The 18736-nt window shown below is 34.3% G+C and overlaps 1 protein-coding gene across 7 annotated transcripts in view; it reads left to right on the forward strand.

Annotated features, from left to right (window-relative positions):
- ZNF280D (zinc finger protein 280D) overlaps nt 1–18736 on the forward strand; it is a 158888-nt gene that overhangs the window by 126239 nt on the left and 13913 nt on the right. For 2 of the 7 annotated variants that reach the window (XM_055537850.1, XM_055537849.1), the window contains 2 exons: nt 2195–2250; nt 4777–7029. The exons of 1 other annotated variant lie outside the window; for it this stretch is intronic. In XM_055537850.1, the coding sequence (XP_055393825.1) occupies nt 2195–2250; nt 4777–5401 (681 nt within the window). In that variant the 3' untranslated portion in view covers nt 5402–7029. Of the gene's footprint in view, nt 1–2194; nt 2251–4776; nt 7031–7127; nt 7493–18736 lie in introns of those variants that run through there. 4 more of the 7 variants (XM_055537851.1, XM_055537852.1, XR_008699347.1 and 1 more) reach the window with 3 other exon arrangements.

Genomic DNA, 18736 nt, shown 5'->3' on the forward strand with positions numbered 1-18736 from the left:
TATTAGCATTTATCTCATGAATAGTAGATACAATTTATCCTAAGATTTAAATTTTTCTTGAATTTTATTCCTGGCAACAAACACTGTTTGATTGTTTACTTTAATGTGACATACTCATTTTGTCATTTTTGAAGAAAATACCTTCTGAATACTCAGGTCTAAATATTCATAGTTTGACAGTCAATTCTTTAAAAATAAAAATGATGTTCCATGAAAAAAAATTTGGCCAAGTTCATCTTACAACTAAATCACAGACCCAAGTGTTTTTGGTGTGCAGCAGCAGTACTTTATGCATGCTTGGTATTTCATTACACAGACTATTCAAAAGACATGTACTCAAGGGTTGACATTTAGTAAAATTAATTTTACTGCTGGTGTATGCCAGTGGAGAATACAGTGACTGGTTCAATGTCAGTGCCTTGATTTGTTGTTAAAATGTCAGCTTTTTTACTCATTACTGCTTCGTACCAAGAATTTTAACCTCACATGCCTCCTAAAAGTGTCTTGGAGGCCCCATATGTCTGTGAACCAACTTGGAGAACTGCTGACATGGATTATGTTGTGAAGGTTGCTTCATGGATTACTGTGCTGTATGACATGCTCGGTCTGCTTGGCAATTTTTTAGACTTCAGCATAGGAAAATCAGATGCTGAGGTGACTTATTCTTTGGTAGGGAGGATGCTCTCAAAGTTTTTGAGGCTGATAGTTTTCTTCAAAGAGGAATCTCCTAGATTCCAGCTGGGGTTGGTGGAGTGATGAGTGGTTCCTCTGGCTGCTAGCATTCTGGGAGCCAGGCAGAGAGATAAATGAGGATCACTTAATTCAGTTTATGGACCTTTACTGAATTTTTCTGTTTTCTTTCAGTACCTCATACCTGCCCTTTGCCATTCCTGGTGTTCACAAGTCCATAGACAGTCTCCAGTTCAAAGATTTGGCCTTTGGCCTAAGCAGTAGAGGAAAGAATAGGTACCTGTTGTGTGAGTTGGGGAAAGAGTATTTAGATTTCTCAGCAGTATTCATTCTTTATTTTTACCTTTTATGTATTGACTATTGTACTGAATTTCTCCAAATACCAGATCTGTTAACTTCTCTGGGAAAATTGATTCTCTTTTCCTTGCACTCCCCTGTTCAAATGTTTAATTATCACTTCCTCCACACTGTGAAGTTAATTTCTATTCCTCCAGCTACTTTCCATCTACAAATTTGTTGACATCTCTTTGACAGTTAGTATGCTTTGATGCTTTCTTGGTCTTTATGAGTGGAAATTGTTTTATTTCCTTGCCCTCATTTTAGTAGTGTTTTTGGAGAGCAGGGAAATACATGTATGTGATTAATACACCATGATCACTTTCACAGACTTGAATCAATCACTCTAGTGACTAAAAGTTGGACCTAGATTTGAAACTTCACCACTTACTGTGGTTTTACCTTGGGTATTCTATTGATGCTTAACCTGCACAGTCTTTATTCTCATTTGTAGAAATGGAGTTTATAATATCTAATAATGAAGATTAAATGATACAGTGAATGTAAAGTTCTTAATATACTACTTCATGCATCATAAAGTCTCAATAATTTCTAATTGTTATAAACTGTTAAGCTTGCCTCTTTATTACTGAGGTTTTATTGTATTCTTTCCTCCCAAAAAAACATTTGAAATAATCAAAATACTTCATCTGTATAATATTTAATATTACTTGGTTTGACAATGGAAGGGTTACCATGACTCCAAATATAAAATCATAGTTTCATAATGTTTTACATAAGTACCTGTTTTTAATATGTGTGTATAAAATACTGTGGATGAGACTTATTCAAATTCAAGGTGTACTTTACTAGTTTTCTAATCAAGTAGTTACAATTATGGTTCACACTTAGAAGAATCTGAGGAAAGCAGGTATTGTTATAACTGGGTAACTGTTTCATATCCTTGATTCAAAAACTTTTGGTATGCTGAAATTCTTATGAGTTTTTTAAAAAACAATTTTTGAAATCCTGTTTTTTGTTTTAAGAGTTATTCTAAGACATACTTTAAGAAATTGTTTTTTATCTTTCTTTGGAATACTAGGCAGCACACAAGTTCTTTTTATCTAGAAAGTTTAATAAAAGTAGTACTTAGTTTTGAATATGAACTTATAATTTGAATATAAGCTTAGTTTTGAATATAAAAGAAAAATGTTATTAATCATTTCAGGAAATTGCAAGATCTAATTTGGCTGAAGGAGAAACAGAAACATCAAATTCTGAAAGGTAAATATAAGGAAAAGCTGAATCTCTTGAAATTTGTGTATATAAAATTATATTTGAGCTGTATATTATTTCAGTTATTTGGGAAAGGGCTATTTAAATTTTATATATGGTGTTCCTTTTAGTAATGACTTTCAATTAAAATCAAATTTTGAAATTTTAATACAACAGAAATATACTACAGGTCCTTAGTTTTGAAGCCTTTTAAATATGTAGAATACATTTTATAAGTTGTTAATTTTTCTAGAGTACGAGTAAATAAAATGGTAATGGATTGCAATTGCCTCTGTTAAATGAAAATAGTTACAAGATGCTGCAGGTTATAAGATGGTGACAATTATTGCAAATAGTTTTAAAATCTTATTTTTAAAGTATTTTTTAAAAGCTATAAGTTACTTGTGTGGTAGGATCTCAACATAAAAGTTTCAAAATTCAACGTGTTTTTTTTTTTAATTTAATTCTTGAGTAGAACACTTAGAACACGAGATTTCACTATTTTTTAGCAAAAGAGGATCCAATATTCTAATTAGAACTTTATTCCAGTTAAAGATGATTTTGTCTTTTAATTACTTTCCCCATTTCTGTCTTTATGCTGTGTGTTTTACCATAGTCTGCTTGTTAACTTGATGAGATTAATCAATCTATTGCCTCTAAAAAGAAAATTATGGAATAAGACCTTTTGACGATGTTTCTTAGACTTGACCAGGACAATTATCTAGCCCTTTCTTTATCTAGCATTTTTCCTAGAATTTTGGATGAAAAAAGTTAACAGAATTCAACTAAGGGCTTAGGAGAAAAACTAGACACATCTATATTATTTAACATTTTCTGTAAATTATAATTAGTTCAATAAGATCTGAACAAAAATAAGAATTTTACAAATTTAAATGAGGGAACTATTATAACTTTTTGAGATGATGTAATTGACCTGTAAGACCCAAGAAAATGAGCAAAGTATGACTGAAATTAACCAAAGTACTAATTAAGGCAGCAGAACCATTCTTACATACCCAAAACATGTCATTACAAAATCTAATGCATAACATAGTTAATTCACAATAATAACAATGAGAAATGTGCAATTTAGAAGATTTTAAAGAAAAAATTTACTGAGATACAAAATAATTTATTAGTAACTTACGTGATAGGTCATTTTTTCCAAATTATGGTTAATGAGCACTTAGTTGAAAATCCAAATTGGATTTGATTTGGAAATTAGTGGTGTTTCAAGTAGGATTCATATTTTTCTATTTATTAATACCACAATTTAAGAAATCATAGCTGTGTTAGATATTAGATTGTTTCTGTATTCACTATTTTAAACATTGTTTTAATGAGCACCCGTGTACAAATACATATCTTTTACTTCTTCAAACTACTAATTTAGGGAGAAGAATAGTAGAATGTAGGTGATTTAACCTATTAGATAATGAAGTACAATGTTATTTGTTAAAACTGGATGGTATTGGCTTGTAATAGTTTAAAGACACATCAGAACAAATTAAATAGCAGAGAAACAGCTTTACAAATATAATTTAGTAAATAATAAATGACTATTTGATAACATTGCTTTGATATATGGGTACTTCATTACAAAAAAGTCTAAATTCCAGGTGGATTAATGTAAGAAATAAGATAAATGTAATCATTAAAATTCTTTTTAGTAAAATAAGCATTGTTACATGTATATAAGTGACCTGAGATCATCTTGGAAATCTGTTTCTAAGGCTTGCAGACATTGAAAACAAACTGTGGTTACAAAAAGGGAAAGAGGGTGGAGGAAGGATAAATTAGGAGTTTGGGATTAACATACATATATATGTTATTATATATAAAATAGATAAACAGCAGGGTCTACTATATAGCATAGGAAATTATATTCACTGAATAGTTTCTGTTAATACATCAGAGTTTCTGTTAACACATCAGCGTAACACATCTTACTTATGTATGTCTGTATACATACACAGACACGTATACACATAAACTTATAGGTATTCAAGTTTTATACTTACATATTTCTTAGACATGTGTTCATGTTTTTCTAAGTTAGGCTGTTAGAAAATTAGTAAAATCTTTATGAATGCTTACTTGATTTTGCTTAGGAAAAACATGCTAACCCTAAGAGGACATGTAAATCAAAGAAAAAGAAAATAGGATTTTTCCCGCATACATTAATTCCTTATTTAAAGTACTCTTATGAGCTAATAAGCACACACACATTTTAACTAAAATCAAGGAAGAGTATGAACAGGTAAAGTAATGATAACAAGGATCAAAACTAGTGAGTTAACTCCCCAGGACTCCTTTGAATATGTGACTATGGAGTTTCTCACTCTGCTGCCTAAGAAAATGGCCACTTCCTAAATTGTAACATCATGGCAAGGACTGGGGACTTTGATTTTTTTTCTTTTTTGGTGGGCAAGTGTGCCTTTTTTTCTTTTTCAGAAAATGTCTTTCCTTTGAAAGTAAGTATTCAAATACATTGTATTATGAAGAAATAGATAATAAGTAGCTTTATTTTTTCAGTAAACAAGATGAAGCTTCTTCAGAGGAAATAAAAAATGGATGTGATGTGCATTTATTTGAAGGCTCATCAACAACAAAAAGTGAAGAAGACATATCCGTTTCAGATAAAGAAAATGATAACTGTCTTGAAGATCAGGAAACTGGCTCAAAGAATATCTTCAGTTATGATTCAACTATTGATGCAGATAAAGTGGAAAAGGAAAAACAAGTAGAACACATATGTCAGGAAACAGAGTTGAAGATGTGCCAAAGTTCAGAAAACCTCATTGCATGTGATCAGATTGAGGATCGCAATGCTGGTGAAGCTAGATTTTCTTCCAAGAATATTAAAGATTTGCGGTTAACATCTGGTGATGTTAGTATTGATCAGTTTTTGAGAAAAAGAGATGAACATGAATCTGTTAGTTCTGATGTTAGTGAGCAAGGCAGTGTTCATTTGGAACCTTTGACTCCATCAGAAGTGCTTGAGTTTGAAGCCACAGAGATTCTTCAGAAGGGTAGTGGTGATCCTTCAGCCAAGACTGATGCTGTAGTGTCTGATCAAACAGATAACGTTCCTGGAGAAAATAGCCTTAGCACAACAGAGACAACAGGAGACCTGGTAGATGAAAAAGAAAGAAGTTGAAATTAACTAGGCATTCTAAGTTTTAGTGTACCAACAGTAAGATCATTTGGAACAGTGCTATCAGGTGAGCTCAGTGGTGTTGTTGCGGAGTGCAGACAGAAAAATGTAATGGAGGCCATTCATATATTTTACCTGTATGTTGAGCCTAGGTTATTAAATCAATCCATCATTAATAGCATGACTAGGTATGAATTTCCAAGAAGTTTTTAAAACATGAGTAAGATTTAATGAAAGTTAAGTTTGCAATGAAAAAGTCTCCTTTTGCAGTTTTCAAGGACATGGAACTTGGTGATCAATATGAATTGATTATTAGAATATTAGTTTTGTTAATGAAGCTTTTGAAATTTCCATCAGTCCTAAGCTAAAAGCCCTTATTACCTGTACATCCTTTTCAATTAACTTAAAGGAAGAAATCTGGAAACCACATGTCTTTTGGGAATAATTGATTTAAAATAATAGCTGATTGGCGTTGTTAATGAGAGCTTCATTTTGAGTATGATTCTGGTAAATGGAGCATGTTTAGAATGCTAAATTAGTTGATCTAATGAGAATTTGGATGAACATAAACTTAATTTTGAATATAATATAACATTCCAGACTGCCAGAAGCATGTGAACAGAATATTTGAATCTGTGTACCTCCATACAAGTGTTAGCCTGCCAGGCTGTAAGCTTACCTTAATTAAACTTTCAGTGAAAGTGAAATTATTAAAATAAAAATTTATATTTGTGCTTTTTGTCAGTGTGTACGCTGTGCAGAAATCCCTTGATGAACTAGTTGTATAAAGTAGAAATCCATTGTTGAAAATCCTGTAGCTATTATGCTTTTAATATTGTTTTAATGATCTTCTTTAGAAATAGAACCATAAACATGGTCTGGAAACCAAACCAAAGTACAGATTAATGTAGATATTTGTAAAGCAGTAAACTGGCATGAACTCAGCCATGTTTAAGTGACTTTTTCTGTAATTGTAAAATAGAAACTTCAAATGGGACCTAAAGCAGGATGTAAAAAGTTGGTTTGGGATATTTAGCCTAATTTATCCTTAAGATGGCTGCTAAATTGATTTTTTCAGTTTTTTTATCATATAGAAAATAATAGATACAGAAATAAATAATATGAATAAGAGTAGTTTGCTTTGAAGTACTAATAAACTTTTATTTAAAATGCTACATTTTTACTTCTTAAAATGTGCTTTGAATTCTTAAATTTTGTTTCACTGTTAAATGTTTTAAATGGGTATTAAAATTATGCTGTATATAGTAGTTTTTTGAGTAAATATTTGCAATAAAAATCTGTCCCTGAATAATTTTATTTTTCAGAAAGCTGCTTGAGTCAGATTACCTTTGGCGCCTCTAGAAATTGTATATTGTTCAAGGAAATTTCATGTTAAAGCTACCAGTAGATTGCATTCTGTTTTCTTTAATTGATGCATGATTTATTTTAAATTGACACTTAAAGTACAGAGGGGAAACTGCTAATATTTACAGAGAATAGATTTACTTTACAAATTCTTCTACTTCAAGAGAATTATAATTTAATACAGTTTTCTATCTGCTCAGTAAATTAAAGAGGCTAAATGGGCAAAATAAATTATTGACTTATTTTCTTGAATATTTTTTGGGGTGGGGATAAATATTTTTATAGTTCCTGCTCCTAAGAAAAAGTGGGGAAAGAAAGACTTATTAACTGTCATCCTTCACCTTGTTGAAACATAAATCTATAGCAGAGAAGATTTTTGGAGTAACATAATCCTTAGAAGAGCAAGAAGAGAGAAAGTCTATGTAAGGACCATTTTCTGAATCTGATTCAAATAACTGCCAAGCCTGTCGCCTAATGCTGCAAAAACCTGGAGCACTGTGCCAAAGTAGGTCTGTAAATGATACGGTAATTCCTTGTGAACTCTGAGTAGTTCCTCCTCCTGATTAGACACCACTTCTGCTTATAGTAGTGAAAGTACCTAATCAATGAATTGTTCATACCTATCCACTATGAGAAAAAGAACCTGTACCAGACTATAAATCCTTCACTGAGAAAATCTAGCAATGAAAAAAAAAAAAACACAGTAGTTGAAGTAAATATTGTACTTGGTAGCATAATTGGTTTATGTTTTCACATAATCTTCATTTCTTATTGGGAACAAACAATTCAGATATGCAAACCAAACCTTTGAGAAGCAGTGTTTTAGCACAGTGGTCAGTAGACGTCTGTGTAGAATCAGATAGTGAATAATTGTTGACCACGTGGTCACGATTATCCAATTCTTCCTTGTAGCTTAAGAGTACCTGTAGACAGTATGTAAATGATGGCTGGTTTGTGTTCCAGCAAAACTTTGTTTACAAAAACAGAATGTTGGTTGGGGGTTGACCAGTGGACTATAGTTTGCATTTATGTGCTTTAGAGTGCTGTTTTGTCTGGGAAAATGGTGTTCAGGGACTGAAATTTTCTTTGCCAGTAATTCATTTAACACTAGTTCACTGTGAGAATTATAGTTTATAATAATAATATTTCACAAGCCAATACCATATAGAATAATGTCTGTTAATAAGCTAATAAAGAAATAACATGCTTCAAACCAATAATGATTGATTACACTATTGTTCCAGGCAAAGAAGAGATGAAAGAAGTAAAGTCCAAATCTAGTTGAGGTATACCTCTCTCTGAATTGGTTGTCTGAAGAGTCAGTCCTTCCATCTAAAAGCTGGATATCAGTTGACAGCTTAGGTCCCTTGCTGCTGGGGTACATAGTTTGGGGATGACAGCACGCATGTTGGTAGGCAAGCTTTGCTGCCTCAGATGTTATAACTGCAGGGGCCATTGCATGACTTGCACCACTGCCTACCAGGAGGAGCCTTGTCAAGGCAGGAACAGATGTCCCTTCTCTTCCTGGGACTGCTGCACAGTTTAACACTGGTGAGGACCAAGAGTGGCCTGACCACGGCAGGAACAAGTGTCTCAAGATCTTCAGAGAGCTGTTTTCAGCAAAGAGTAGCCTTGCCCAGGCTAAACACTCTCTGTAAGTCCTCACAGATTCTTGGTGGTTGAAGTTTAAAGGTCCATCGCTTTATAGTTGCTCTTCCATGTTTGTATTGATTAGTACCCCCTGAGGCACCCCTAGTGAGTGAGCTACTGAATACTTACCTACAACAGCAGATGTCAATCACATCATCCCGGCATACCTTCCTTAGTGTAAACAAATTCACCCTTAGATCAAAACAACTTCACTTAAGTCATAAACAAGTGGATTTGAAATAATAAACCAATACACAACAATCACTTAGACTTTCTTGATTGACTATGAAAGTCAGAAATGCACTCTAGTGACCCTTTACCTAAGAGCTAATTGCCAAAGTGTCTTACCATTTTACAGTCCCCTGTTACCTAACAATAGGATTATGATTGATTCCATGTACAGTTCAGTGATGTTAAGAAACATTCATTTTGCAGATGCAACATTTAATTTTCATTGAAAATCTGAATGCCATATTTTTGTTATTTCTTCCCTTTTGCATCTCTCTAATGTTTTAGGGAGGAAATTGTAAAATTTTTCACCCTATAAATTTTTAAAGAACTGTTCTCAACATTTTTAAAAGGAGTTGGCAAAATACAAATCATACTGTTTTAGCTATAAGTAAAAAGATGAGGAAACCAAATATCTGGGCAATTATTTGCCTAAGGTTACAAGCCAAGATTTGAACGCACCACATCTGTAGTTCCTAGCTTTTATATTTAATGTCCCTTTTAAAAATATATGTATTTGCAAATAACCCTCCCATTGATGGTACTAATTACAGTCTTATTATTCCTACAGTGATTATATGTATATGGAATGGAGGCCCTCTTCACCTAAAGAAGAGGACCTACTGATCTGTTTTATTAATAGGGATTAAGGAATTTTACCTTAAGAGGAAGGGTTAGTGAATATTCTATTGACAGGAAAGACAGCATGTGATTTAAAGATATACTTTATTTAATAATTATAAATGTTTTGACATCATTGCACTTTTAAAGCCTTCTGTAATATCATATTGTTGCTTCATGGTTGACATGATCATTTGTGTTTCATCAAACTTTTTACTCCAGGATCACTCACTTGCTGTGGCTTCAGTGAAATAGGACTTTTGTATGTATCATAGGCACTAAAAGGGCTTCCCTGGTGGCTCAGATGGTAAAGAATCTGCCTGCAATGCGGGAGACCTGGGTTCAATCCCTGGGTCAGGAATATGCCCTGGAGAAGGGAATGGTAACCCACTCCAGTATTCTTGCCTGGAGAATCCCATGGACAGAGGTGCGTGGCGGACCAGTCCATGGGGTCGCAAAGCGTTGGACATGACTGAGTGACTAACACTTTAGGCACTGAAAAGAATTGCAAGTGTTTTATTTTTACTAGATTACTATAACACTAAGACTTCTTTTTCAACTAGGAAATGAAACACAATTTACTGTGTCTAAGCATTAAAAGAGAAAATGACTGTCTTAAAAATATTGCTTACTAATGAGGCATATCTGCTAATCCATGTACACAAAAATGAAGTGAAATAGATTTTTTTTTAAGTCATGGTAATGTTTACTTTTCAACTCAAAATCTATAAATTCAAAGGTACTTCACTTGGTTCATCTTTAAGAAATTCAGCACATCTGAAGTAGCATCTGTAATATCATTGAGGGATGAGGTATCCTGGGTGAATTACTTTCACAGTTAGCTAAAGGTAACTTTTAATTGCTTGTAAAAGGTATTATAAAATCACTTGTTATTTAAAAGAATATACGATGTATAATTTAGGCTTCTTTGATGACACAGTGAGTCATCATTATGAAGATTTTTGGACCAAGATATAAATGAAGCTGTAGTTGCAGATATTAATGGCCTGAATAACTGCTGATCACAGAAGTGATCTTGGATTTTGATTTTCAGAAATATTTCAGGTATACCTAGGGTCATTTGACTTTTCCAAAAACAAAGCAGGAAAGCTGATTGCATTACTCACCCATTCCAACTTCTTTGTTTTAAATTTATTTTTTAATTAAAGGATAATTGCTTTACAGAATTTTGTTGTTTTCTGTCAAGCGTCAACATAAATCAACCATAGGTATACATATATCCACTCCCATTTGAACCTCCCTCTGATCTCCATCCCCATCCCACCCCGGGTTGATACAGAGCCCCTGTTTGAGTTTCCTGAGGCATACAGCAAATTCCTGTTGGCTATCTAGTTTACATATGGTAATATAGGTTCTCATGTTACTCTCTCCATACATCTCACTATCTCCTCCCCTCTCTCCATGTCCATGAGTCTATTCTTGATGTCTGTTTCTCCATTGCTACCCTGAAAAAAAATTCTTCAGTATCATTTTTCTCGATTCCATACATATGTATTAGTATATGGTATTTTTCTCTTTCTGACTTCACTCTGTATAATAGACTCTAGTTTCATCCACCTCATTAGAACTGACTCAAGGATATTCCTTTTTATGGCTGAGTAATATTCCATTGTGTATATGTACCACAACTTCTTTATCCATTCATCTGTCAGTTGATCATCTAGGTTGCTTCCATGTTGTAGCTATGCAACCAACCTCTTTTTAAAAGACTTTTCCCTCCTAAATATTAAAGTAAAACCTGCCCTTTGTGGAGAATTCGGTGTAACTATAACTTTCAAAACATTTTAAGCATTTAGTCATTGCCTTAAAATCTTGATTTTAATTGCTGAATATTAGAGGCTAGCAAACTATGACCCGCAGTTGGCCACCTATTTTTACAAACAAAATTCTGTTAGAAAACAGCTATGTCGTTTGTTTATATATTATCTGTTGTAGCTTTTGCACTGCAACAGCACAGTTGTACTGTCAGAGACCATGTGGTCTGAAAGCCTCAAGGATTTACAATCTGACACTTTAAGAAAAAGTTTGCCAACCTCTGCCCTATGCCTTTGTATGGGTGTGTCATAATTTTATAACCATTCTTTTGTTTTCATTATTATAGACACTGCAGTGAAGTTATTTCCTAAATTTTGGTCCATATTTTATTTACCTGTACTAAAATTCTAAGTGTATAATTTATTAGATTCAAGAGTATTTAGTTTTTAAATTGAAAAATAAGAGCCACATACTTATTTTAATTATCTTACCATAATACTTATGGAGAGCTTCTTGGTCCAGCTCATTAATTGTAAGAGTTTATTCATCTAGATTTTTTTTCTTTGACTCTTCAGCTTATTTTTAGCCTACTGTGGACTTTTATTCCTGCTACTCACCAAATATTTCTAATGTGTGGCCATTTGACTAGTTCCTGGCAGGTGAGTTGTGAGTGAAAGTGACTTCCAGGTTCGAGCATTTGGTTGTTAATTTGAGACTCTTTAGAATCCTCTTTTCCTTCAAACATGATAATTTTTTTACTACTGTGATAATGATTGCTATATCAGGCTTGGTTCCTGAGGGACTATGAAAAGAGCCTTCCCGTTTATTTAAATGGACATACAGCATGAAGAAGAAATAGACATTTTTGTTTTAAGCTATTGCAGTTAGAGATTTTTTGTTGTGCGGCACACTAAGTCTCTTCCCTACTGATACAGGAATTCATCCTGAAAGTAGATTGTGGCCATTAGGAGAAACACCACTAAACTACATTACACCAGTGCATTGCATTGGCTTAGGTGACAGATGGCAAGGCTACCTGAGGTGATCCACATTCAGCTATAGTGAAAGATTTGGTAAATTTGTCATACTTCAAAGACAAATAGTATACTTAATGAAGTTGTATCTTTTTTGGAGGAGTTTGCGTAACAGATTGTTAATAGCATGTTTGGTTACTATATTGGCTTCATTTAACAATGCACTTTGAGAAAGAAGTGAACTCAGACAAGAAATGGTAGGATTGAAAGTGGGAACAAAAGAGTATAGAAAAAGTCCATAAATTTAGATACTTGCAGGATTGGAACAGGCCAAGCTTCTCATCTCCAACCAGTAAAGGGAGAAGGAAGGCCTAAGCAAGAAAACTTAACAATATGGTCACCATACCAATTGTTTGGGGCTTCCCTAGAGAATGAAATGGCAACTTGCTCCAGTGGGTTAAGGAGAGGCCCCAAAGTGTTTCTATGTGGAAATTCCTTCACAGCATTTCTTGGGAATCATATTTTTTCTGAATTTCAAGAAAAACCAGTCAACAAATTGATGAAACAAGAAAAAATATTGTAATTCTCCTATGAGAATTAAAGCTTAGTAATGAAATTAGAGTACATCATGAGAAATGCTGGGCTGGAGGAAGCACAAGCTGGAATCAAGATTGGCAGGAGAAATATTAATAACCTCAGATATGCAGATGACACCACCCTTATGGCAGAAAGTGAAGAAGAACTAAAGAGCCTCTTGGTGAAAGTGAAAGAGGAGAGTGAAAAAGTTGGCTTAAAGCTCAACATTCTGAAAACGAAGATCATGGCGTCCGGTCCCATCAGTTCAGTTCAGTCGCTCAGTCGTGTCCGACTCTTGGCGACCCCATGAATCGCAGCACGCCAGGCCTCCCTGTCCATCACCAACTCCCAGAGTTCACCCAGACTCATGTCCATCAAGTCAGTGATGCCATCCAGCCATCTCATCCTCTGTTGTCCCCTTCTCCTGCCCCCAATCCCTCCCAGCATCAGAGTCTTTTCCAATGAGTCAACTCTTCACATGAGGTGGCCAAAGTACTGGAGTTTCAGCTTCATCATTCCTTCCAAAGAAATCCCAGGGCTGATCTCCTTCAGAATGGACCCATCACTTCATGGCAAATATATGGGGAAACAGTGGAAACAGTGACTGACTTTATTTTGGGGGGCTCCAAAATCACTGCAGATGGTGATTGCAGCCATGAAATTAAAAGATGCTTACTCCTTGGAAGAAAAGTTATGACCAACCTAGACAGCATATTAAAAAGCAGGGACATTACTTTGTCAGCAAAGATCCATCTAGTCAAGGTTGTGATTTTTCCAGTAGTCATATATGGATGTGAGAGCTGGACTATAAAGAAAGCTGAGCACCGAAGAATTGATGCTTTTGAACTGTGGTGTTGGAGAAGACTCTTGAGAGTCCCTTGGACTGCAAGGAGATCCAACCAGTCCATCCTAAAGGAGATCAGTCCTAGATGTTCATTAGAAGGACTGATATTGAAGCTGAAACTCCAATACTTTGGCCACCTGATGTGAAGAGCTGACTCATTTGAAAAGACCCTGATGATGGGAAAGATTGAGGGCAGGAGGAGAAGGGGACGACAGAGGATAAGATGGTTGGATGGCATCACCGACTCAGTTGACATGGGTTTGGGTGGACTCCAGGAGTTGGTGATGGACAGGGAGGCCTGTCGTGCTGTGGTTCATGGGGTCGCAAAGAGTCGGATGAGACTGAGCGACTGAACTGAACTTAATTAGTTTAGAGCCATTACTGGTTTGCAGGAATCTTCTGATGGCAAGCTCAAAAATAAGAGGAGGGAATGCTGACAGGTGGAGTCCAAGAGTTAAGTCAACATTTCCAGGAACAAGAATAAGAGCCATGGAAGAGAAGTAGTAACAATCTGATCACTCAGTCATACTTATAGCTTTTGCCATGATATAAATGTGTATTCATACCCCTGTCTGCTGCTAATGGTAATTCATTCTTTCAAGTAAAATAAAAATCAGTAGGTTTATATGCCTAGGTTTTTATACTTTATACAAATCTCATCAATGTTATTCCAAAAATAACATGTTGAGGAAGCAAAATAATTCCATAAATTATCAATTTTGACTTGTTATTCTCTGTGGTGTTACTATTCTCAAGAAGGGATCCAAATGTAACATTATTCAAGTAACTACCAAACACATTTATTGGTATTTCCCAGTGTATAATTATTTAGCAAAGGGTGCTATTCTTCCCAAATACTTTTTCTTAATCTTTATTTCATCAGATGGTTGGAACCTGCGGGTTAATATTCAGTGGGAGTTTTTTCCTCTTCTCCTCTTTTGTGCTCACCTATTTGGCAGTTTTGTTGCTGCCTTCCTCTACTCATCCAGGGCACAAGTCCAGCTAGACCTCCATGGCGGTGCTGCAGTTGGCCCTGTATCAAAGGCAGCATGGAGCTTTGCTAAGATCTCTATGCAGTTTTCTCTGCTTATCATATCAATAATAAAGTTACACAGGTTTATAAAACAAGTAATGTCAAGTAGTGATCACTAGATATTTTCACAGAGAGCCTAACTATACCATGGTTCCATGCCACATTTGGAGTGATTTTTCTCACATTGAAGGAATAAACACTCCCAGTGGCTTTTGGCTGCGTCCTGGATCTAGGAATCTCCAGGACTGTAGATTTAGCTACATTTTTCTACTCTGTTGCCTTCTTTTTATGACCCAGAGAAATGCTTATTTTGTATTTGAGCATGAGTCAGTCTTTTTCTTATTGTTAATTGAATCTATAATTCACATATATAGAGAGCAGAGAGGAGTTTAAAGTATGAATTTATAATACTCTTGACCTAAAATGTCCCTTTCACATTTCTCTAAGTTTATTTTGTTGTCTTCTTTCTAGCTTCTTTCTTTGGATGCTTAGATCCTATTGAATCATTTTTGTTTTCTTAAAATTAGTTCAAGGTGCTTATTTTTTATAACTAACATTTACTAACCATTTACTATATGCAAGACATTAGGGTAATTATTTGCTATAATTGTCCCCCAAATCTTATGAAATAGGAACTATTAGTGCCATTTGTAAATGAGGAAATTGAGACATAGAAAGAATAAGAAATTTGCCAAAGCTAATCATACAGGTAATCTGTTTCTCAAAAGCCTGAGCTTCTGACTAGAATTAGATCAACAAATTAAATGATATATATATATTAATAAAAAGTAACATTTTCTTTCTCAGTTTTTTACCTCTTACCCAACAGACACAAAGTAACCAATGATGATAACCTGGTATGTATCATTCCATTCTATATGCTCATATAAACATACAAATGCACACATGTGTATGCATGCAAATACGTACACATATAGATTTGATCTTATATGCACAAAATAGTTCTTTCAAAGCTCTTTAATCAAGAATTGCAGTAAGGCGGGGAAGTAGATGCCTGGGAGTCTGAGTTCAGATGAAAAGTTTTAACTTTATACCTTTACATACCTTTGGCATTTTGAACTGTGTTAGTGAATTGCCTATCAAAAGTCAATTTAAATAAAATACTTATTTTAAGCCAGTAAATTTATAGTAATCTGTTATGCAGCGAAGGAAACCAGTAAAGGTTGCTTTAAATTTTTAGCTCTACTAAGCTGCTCTGAGCTTTGTAATCTAAGTCTTTTTACAGACATATGTTTTCATTTATTTTTGATAAATACCTAGGAGTGGGATGATGAGGTCACTTGGTAAATTGTTTAATTCTTTAGGAAATTGCTAAACTCTTTTTCCAAAGAGGCTACATTGTTTTATATTTTCATCAGCATTATATGAGAGTTCTGGTTGTCCCAAATTGTCACCAACAGTTGTTATAGTCAGTCTCTAATTTTATCCACATTATTAGGTGTGCAGTAGTAGTGTCTTTATTGTAGTGGTATATCAGAGAATATAATCTACATAATTTTAACCTTTGAAATGTGTTGTGATTGTCTTCATGGTTGAGTAAATGTTAGTTTTGGTTAATGCCTCTTATGTCCTTGAAAGGTATATGTATTCTTCAGTTGTTGGGTACAGTGTTTTATATATGTACACTAGGTCAATTTTCCTAATTTTTATGATTCAAATCTTTTACATCCTAACTGATTTTGTCTACTTGTTTTATTGCATATTGGGTAATGTTAATTAAAATCTCACTCTGACCCACATGTTACTTTTTCCAGTTCTTCAGTTTTTTGCTATATTATAACCACTGACATGGTCTCTGTTACTACGGTTTTGTCTTTTTGAGACAAAAGAGAATACACCTTATATAACCTTTTGAGACTGGCTTTTTTCACTCAATGCAGTGCATATGAAATACATACAAGCCGTTCCATATATTAGCAGTTTGTTCTTTTTTATGGCTGAATATCCATTAACCTATTGAAGGACATATGAGTTATCTCTTGTTTGGTGATTGTAAGTAGAGTTGGTATAAGCGTTCACATACATATTTTTGTGTGACTGTAAGTTTTCATTTCTCTCAGATAAATACCTAGGAGAAAGATTGCTGGGTCACATTGTAAGTGTATGTTCAACTTTATAAAAAGCTAAAAATCTTTCAGAGTAGCTACACAGTTTGCATACCTAACTTTTCGCCTTTTACTTAGGATAAATATTTTATCTCTTAAGGTGAAATGCAGAAAATGTACCACCATATTTCCCATTATCTTCCTTGTGTTGTAATTGTCCAATATACTTCATCTACATTCATTAAAAACTCCACTAGTGTTATAATTTTTGTTTTTAAACATCAAATACATTTTAAAGATTTCAAGAGAGAATAGTGTATTCTGTTCACTAAGAAATTTACTCATTTCTTTTGCTCATCTATTATTAATAACATGCCAAGTTTCCTTCAGGTATCATTTCCTTTTTGTCTGAAAAACTTCTTTTAATCATTTTTTAGAGTAGATTTGATGACAACAGTTTCTCGTAGTTTTCCTTCATCTGAGAATGCCTTTATTTAACCTTGGTTCCTAAATAATATTTTAATTGGATATAGCATTTTAGGAAGACAGATTTTTTTTTCCTGTACTTTAAAAAATGCTGTGCCATTTTGTTTGAGTCTCCATGGTTTCTAGTAAGAAATCAGCAGTCATTTGAATCATTGTTCCTCTATCCTAAGGTGTTGTTTTTCTTTGAACTGCTTTCAACTTATTTTCTTTGTCTTTGTTTTTTAGCAGTTTGATTATGATGTGTGTGGGTGTGGATTTCTTTGGGATTATCATATTTGGGATTGCTAGCTTCTTGAATCTGTAGGTTTCAATCCTTTGCCAAATTTTGGAAGTCTTCAGTCAGGGGAAACCCTTTTTTAAAAATTTTGGGTAAAATATACATAACATAATGTTTACTATTTTAACATTTGAAGTGTACAATTCAGTGTCATTCAGTACATTCACCAGGTTGTACAACCATCACAGCTATCTATTTCTAGAACTTTTTTATCATCCCAGACAAACTGTACCCATTCACCTTTGCATTTTTTCCTCCCCCTAGTCTCTGGTAACTTCTATCTACTTTTTGTCTCTATGAATTTGTATATTCTAAATGCTTCATATAAGTGGTATCATATAATATTTGTGTGTCTGTATCATTTTATTTCTATATTATTTCACTTAGCATAATGTTTCCAAGGTTCATTTATGTTGCAGCATATTCCAGACCTTAATTCTTATTTATGACTGAATAATATTTCCTTGTATGTACTTACCACAATTTGTCCATTTATCTGTAAAAGGACATTTGGGTTGTTTCCACTTTTTTTTCTTTCCTTTCCTTTTTTTTTTTGACTGTGCTGGGTGACTTTCACCAGGGATTGAACACTGAGCCATAGCAGTGACAGTGTCAAGTCCTAACCATTGGACTGCCAGGGAACTCCCCAGGATTGTTTCCACTTTTTGTAGCTACTCTGAGTAATGCTGCTTTGAACATTTGTGTACAAGTATCTGTTTAAGTCTTCATTTTCTGTTCTTTTGGGTATATATCTAGAAGTGGAATTGCTGAGTCATATTGTAGTTGGATATACAACATTTTGAGACATTGAAAATCTTTTCTACAGTGGCTGCCCCATTTTACAATACCATCAGCAATGCATGTGGGTTCCAGTTTCTCCACATCCTCACCAACATGTTAATTTCAGAGTTTTTGATAGTAGTCATCTTAGTGAATGGTTTTAGCAGTTATTTCTTTCTCTCTCTGTCTGGAACTCTGGTAACACAAAACATTATGCCTTTTTGTATTGCCTCACAGGTTCCTTAAGCTCTGTATGTTTTAAGAAGTATTTCTGTCTCTGTTTTCAGACATGATCATTTCTATTGATCTATATTATCGGGAGCCGCGGTAGGCATTACTGACAAAATGGAGGCATGGCCCCAGACCCCTCTCTTCATTCCGCAGGCACAGCCCCGGGATGAAGGAGTTAGGCCTTGTAATTCTGACTTGTCTTTTCCTCTCCTCGGCTGAGTTGACTGAAAAGGAATATTAAGGTGCTTCTTGTTCTTGAGAGGAGCATGAGAAGGCACAAAGCCTTCTGCAGCTGTGCTCAGAAAATAATTCATAAAGTTAATCATTGACATTTGTTCAAGGACTTTTACAAAAGAGTGTTCTAGGATGAGCACATAGGCGGTAGCTTGAGGCCATGGGAGGGATTGCTATCTGAAGCCTATTTGTGAGGA

Source organism: Bubalus kerabau, chromosome 10, assembly GCF_029407905.1.
Source record: "Bubalus kerabau isolate K-KA32 ecotype Philippines breed swamp buffalo chromosome 10, PCC_UOA_SB_1v2, whole genome shotgun sequence".
Taxonomy (NCBI): domain Eukaryota; kingdom Metazoa; phylum Chordata; class Mammalia; order Artiodactyla; family Bovidae; genus Bubalus; species Bubalus kerabau.